This window comes from Tauraco erythrolophus, chromosome 7 (genome assembly GCF_009769465.1).
Source record: "Tauraco erythrolophus isolate bTauEry1 chromosome 7, bTauEry1.pri, whole genome shotgun sequence".
NCBI lineage: Eukaryota > Metazoa > Chordata > Aves > Musophagiformes > Musophagidae > Tauraco > Tauraco erythrolophus.
This window is the reverse complement of record NC_141471.1, coordinates 1,745,251-1,751,250: the sequence shown is the minus strand read 5'-3', so window position 1 is coordinate 1,751,250 and position 6,000 is coordinate 1,745,251. Positions and strand designations below refer to the sequence as shown.

At 45.6% G+C, this 6,000-nt stretch overlaps 1 protein-coding gene across 4 annotated transcripts in view; it reads right to left on the bottom strand.

Annotated features, from left to right (window-relative positions):
- Positions 1-269: 269 nt before the first annotated feature.
- Positions 270-6,000, bottom strand: part of SNAP47 (synaptosome associated protein 47) — a 36,113-nt gene continuing 30,382 nt past the window's right edge. For all 4 annotated transcript variants that reach the window (XM_086614533.1, XM_086614532.1, XM_086614531.1 and 1 more), the window contains one exon: positions 270-1,755. In XM_086614533.1, the coding sequence (XP_086470659.1) occupies positions 1,609-1,755 (147 nt within the window). In that variant the 3' untranslated portion in view covers positions 270-1,608. The remainder of the gene's footprint in view (positions 1,756-6,000) is intronic.

Genomic DNA, 6,000 nt, shown 5'->3' with positions numbered 1-6,000 from the left:
TAGCTGGTAAACCGTACGGATTGATGAAATGTGAGTTCTCTGCCACAGTCAATGGATATACGAGTTACCTGGAATCTCTCCTACATAGTACCAAGTAAGTTAAGATGGGGAAAGGTCTCCAGTGTCCTGTAGTGTTGATGGAGTCAACTGTAAACTCAACAAAACCTATTAGACACCAATTGACCGTATTCCCATTTATTTTAGAAATACAGGTCTAAATGAAGTCTTGAAATGCTTCACTACCAGTTAGTGCAAATAAATCAAAGACAGATGGATGTACCATGACTATCAAACGTTAGCCAGATGCCTACAGGTCTGACAAGAGGCTCTTCAGCCTAGGAATCTGGAGCAGACACACAAAAACCACATGATGCTCTCTCCACACAACTCATGAAGTTCCCATTTAGGCAGCTGGAGATGACCAGCAAGGAGATCCTTGGAAAATGAAGGGCAGAGAAGCAAAGGGACGAGAGACCTTCCACTAATATCCCTAAGAGATGTGGCAGCTCAGATCCAACATGGTATTTAGGGCCTACACTAGGTTCACGATGCTCTGAGGACACTGCATCCCACGTCAGAATATTACCAAAAATAGAAAACCACTGCGTGCAAGCGAAGGATGCAAACGGTGAACTCCAAGAACCAAACAGATTCGCCCATGAAAATCACTTTCTCCACTCCAAAACTGATTCCTTCACTATGTGTGCAGTTTAAAGGGGAAAAACAAACCACACAAAAACGTGTAGACGATCACCGAAGATCAGCAGTCCCTTTTTGGGAAGCAGAAGCATGTATTTAACTTCAACACTTACTTTTTAGAGGTGACTTAAGTAAGGAAAACATTTATTGAATGGTAAAAAAAAAAATAAATAATCTGCTCAAAAAGTAGATGTCTCCCAATACATGCACATTAACTAACCTTCTTCTCTTGACTTCCCAGGACATGGCAACGGAGAGCTGTGGCCACTAAGTCTTCATCACTCTTATAAAATTTCTGGGTGCATTAAAAGCATGATTGAAAACTATTAAAACTATTTGCTCAGGGAACACAAGGTTTTTATCACCATCATTTGCTCACCTCAGCATTAACTTACAAAAAAAAAAAGGCCTCAATGACTTGCAGTTGGACATCTGGCCCTTGGTTCAGCTATTAACTTTTTTAAAGAAAGACCTTGAGAGAGAATTAATAGGCTGCAACCATCTAAAGTAGTCTCATATGCAGTTCATTTCTCCTTCACTTCTTCGTTGCAGTTAAAAAAAAAACCACTTTCAAAAGCAGCAACATAAAGAAGCACGTAAAAGTAGATTCAGATTAAATCACATCCCTTCATATTTACAGATTTTCAAGAATCCACTATCACTGTTTCACCTCAATTAAAAGTCTTGGCCTTTTTCATCCTAAACCAGCCTTCGAACATCATCATCCAAGTCTGGAAACATTTTCAAAACCCTCAGGAACTCAACAACAGCAACATCCACCATATTCCAGACAACATTGCAAACACCTCCCACGCAATCCAAGTGTCTATTAAAGAAACAGTCTTGAAGAACGCAGATCCCCAGTCCTCCTCTTCCTCACACCACCATCCCCGCCAGCTCCGGTGGAGGCTACGTCAGTTTCTTTATTCTGCGGTTCTGCTTGTCAATATTCAGCGTCGCACGGTCCACGGAGGTAGTGATGGAATCCAGAGCTTCATCCTGTCTCTCCAGCTCAGCTTCAGTCTCCAAGGCAAGGCCCTTCAGTTTCTTCAGTATCTGCCAGAAGAAAAAGACCAAGAGCTTTCAGCGACTGACCAGTGGGCTCTTTGAGAAATGTGACAGACCCACAGCAATTAGTTATTTCATTGCTTTGAATGCCCAGACCATTTGTTGGGAGCTTGCCCTCAGAGTCTTCCCTCTGAGGGTGGTGAGGCACTGGCACAAGTTGCCCAGAGAAGCTGTGGCTGCCCCATCCCTGGAAGTGCTCAAGGCCAGGTTGGATGAGGCTTTGAGCAACCCCGTGTAGTGGAAGGTGTCCCTGGCCACAGCAGTGGGGTTGGAACTGGATGGTCTTTGAGGTCCCTTCCAACCCAAACCATTCTGGGATTCTATGCTCTGAAGCGTGCTGGTGAGAAGACACAGGTCTTGCTCCAATAAGCTGAATTGAGATGAGCTAAACAATGTACTAAAGAACAGAAAATTTCTGTTTTCAGTTTCAAATCTGAAACATTAGGCTTACAAGCAGGGGGGGAAGAATAAATTGGAAGCAAAAATCAGTGTAACATCAGCTTTTTGCTGGCTCTGTTGTCATCTCCTTGGTACAGCTGCATCTTAGAGTGGCAGCTCGTCCTGAGACGTCTGCACCGCCGAGCGCTGGTGCAGACACAGCATGGCTGGCGCAAAGCCAGAGGGGATGGCGCAGCTGAAGGCTCAGCAAGGTTATGTCAGAGGACACAAAAAGTTGGTTTACTCCAATCCACTATGGAAAGAAGTGTCACTGGATGGAGCAGAAGGGAAAAAGTGAGACTTGGGCAACCAAACAGTTTTCAAGGGACCAGAGGGTGGTGTGGTATGAACAGACGCTAAGGCAGCCAAGAGGGTCAGGCTGTACCCGAGCTGAGAAAGAACAGATGCACTGGCTGCAGCTCCATTCCAGGCTGCGAGCGTTGTATTACATGTCAACCAGTTCACACCACGTTTAGCACATCACTGGGACCGTAAGCAAACACCCTGAGCTACGCCGAGATTGTGAGGAGACCCTGTTGCCTGAAAAAGCCTAGAGATCATGGTCCAAACAGGGCAGAAGCCTCTAAAGCAGAAGGAGAAAGCCAGGCTGATGCATTCTTAAGGCTAGGAGATATCCCTAATGCTACCATACCCAACACGAGAAGGACACCCAACACAAGAAGGACATGGAGCTGCTGGAGCAGTCCCAGAGGAGGCCATGGAGATGATGGGAGGGCTGGAGCACCTCTGCTATGAAGACAGGCTGAGAGAGTTGGGGCTGTTCAGCCTGGAGAAGAGAAGGCTCCGGGGTGATCTTATAGCAGCTTTCCAGTACCTAAAGGGGGCCTACAGGAAAGCTGGAGAGGGACTTTTTACAAGGGCATGTAGTGACAGGACAAGGGGCAATGGATTTGAACTGAAAGAGGGGAGATTTAGAATAGATGTAAGAAAAAAAAATTCCCTCTGAGGGTGGTGAGGCATGATTCTATGATATCATATCGCATTGACTACAAATCCAGCTTCTCAGTCACTTCTGACCATAAAGGGGTTGTCTCTGCTGTCACTGCTGGCCTATATGGCCTGCTTCCTTAGGCATCCGCAGACGGGTCCATGAGGATATCCTCACACTGCCTAATAAGAGCAGTTTACACAATCAATTGCAACAGTAGTCTCCAAGAAAGGAAATTATCCCAGCACTATCCCACAACATCAAGTGCTGTGGTACATGAGCATCCAGGTAACGCTACTGAAGATACCAGAACCGCAGCCTAACCAAAGAAATCGGTGGCTTTTGGTGAAACTGGGGAATTGTACTCTATACATGTTTAATTTTTTTTTTTTTTCCTAACAACTGGTGAACTCTGATTTCTTGTTTTCCTTTCACGATATATAAAATCAGCCCCCAGAAAGCTGCTGTGAAACCTCAGCAGCCCCTTTATCCACGCATGGGGCGGAATTCCACAGCGGTCCCATCGTTTGCAGCAGCACGAGTTACTGGCTTGTGAAAAGTAGTGAGGAACATCACATCTAGCTGGAATGGCAGGGGAATTTTATGCAGACGGAATGCTTTGACTAAAGCTGGACCTCAGTCACAGTAGTGAGATTTATCTGGTAAAATCTCTCTCTGCTCTTTCTGTAAATCACAAGCAGTTAGAAACACGGCCGTGTGAATAACTAGTTTTGCAACTTGGCTGCCAAAGCAAAAATACAAAACAAACCACGGATCAGGCTTAATCTACCTTTTTCTGTCCTTACCAAAACTTCCAGCTAACAATCCCTGTGTTTCTAGCCCAAATGAAACACTTCAGGGTCTTTCCCTGTAACAGGAAAGCGAGGCTGGATTCCCCAAACTGGAGAGGGCAGACGTGATTAGGACAGGCACCAACACGAAAAATGATGTGATCAGATCTATCACATGTACGATTCAGGTCTGAAATAATGTCTCGCCTCTCCTGAGGAAGTTAAATTTACTACTTGGAAATGGGAAGTTTGGAGGCGGTTCTCCCTCAGTCCTTCCTTTGAGCTTATTCTGTGTATATTTTATATATCCAAACATATATATAAATACATAAAATAAAGTAGCCAGTGCTACATGAAATGACCCCGACCACTGATAAAGTCACAGAATAATTAAGATTGGAAAAGACCTCTGAAGGTCTTCGAGTCCACCCCACCCAACTAAGAGCAAGGCTAGTTTCAATGTTCAGCTCAGAGAAGATTACAGGGTCTCGGCCTCCACTCCAATAGACTTTTAATTCTCTACACTAGTTTAAAAGAGAAGAGACCTCACTCCTTCAGTCCATCCTACAGGACAGCAGTGAAAGACACGTGCTTTGGCATGTGCAGATGACTTACAGATGGTCCATACTGACATTTTTTCAGCAAGTTTACTAAAAAGTTTTATCCAAGAGCATCCCCAAATTTGATGGCAGAACAAAAGTAGCAGCTGCCGATGCTTAATGGCTTTAAACTGAAAGAGGAGAGATTTAGATTAGATCTGAGGGAGAAATTCTTCCCTCTGAGGGTGGTGAGGCACTGGAACAGGTTGTCCAGAGAAGCTGTGGATGCTCCATCCCTGGAAGTGTTCAAGGCCAGGTTGGATCAGGTTTTGAGCAACCTGGTGTAGTGGAGGGTGTCCCTGCCCATGGCAGGGGGGTTGGAACTGGATGATCTTTGAGGTCCCTTCCAACCCAAACGCTTCTAGGATTCTATGATCATAGCTTGACACGTGCTCCAGAATGGTCCCTCTGGCCATTCAACACCTCCACCTTCTGCTGCAGCAAGGCACATGCTGTTGGAGGTTTATCACCAAGCACCCTCAGCAGTGTGGTCAGTCCGGCTTTCCTGAGCCGTGTCCTCATCCAGCACATCTGGGTTTGTGGAATGCACTGAAGTGAGCACAGAAGGTCAATGTGGTGACACGCAGCGTAAACCCCCGAGAGAGCGACGCAGTAAAGCAGGGACTGGCACCAGAGGATGCAGAAAGGAAGCAGGGACACTCCTTCTCCCCTCCTTCCCCACCTCTCCAGTTCACTTGTAAATCAAAACTGTGCCAAAAAATGCCTCAGGTTTGCCATGAAAAATAGTTTATTTTTAGATTTGAGCCAGATTACTTTTGAAGGGCTTCGCATTAGAGCATGCTTAACATTTAAAATATGAGAAAGACGCATTGTTGAGAACAAAAAAAAGCTTTTAAACCACGAAAGCTGCAAAATGGAAACTCAGCCACAGGGCTCTGCCTTGGAACACAGCAGGGATGACCATGTGGTTACTCACACACAGAAAATACAAGGCAAGCGGCTCACTTTCATCTGATAATTCTCTTTGCCTAAGAGAGTCTGGTAATAAATCCCTTAACCCTTTGTCTGTCAGCATCTCCAAGCTGAGTGCTGCTACTCAATCCAAGGGGACCTGGAATGGCTAAGAAGCTTTTCCAGCACAGCCCACAGAGCTTGCTGGAAAGAGTTACTGGAATCTGAAGTCTGGCCAAAGCTGGTCACTATTTTCGCAAAGCAAAACGATGGCAAGACTGTCTAGTTATCACCGCTCCAGTTCTGTCAGCTGCTCAGGGCAGCAGCCCCTTCTGTGCCAGCACGTAATTCGGGTGGTGAACCAAGACATGAAAACTCAGTGTGAAGCTCTGTCCGTCACACAAAGCCAAACAGCAGGTACAAGCCCATCAAAGACGCATTTTGAAGGCACGTTTCCTCAGGCACCGGGCAATCTCATGTCAAGACAGCCTCAGATTTATGCCACTGGATTATAATTTGGAAAGTCTGATTTATCCTTGTGGCT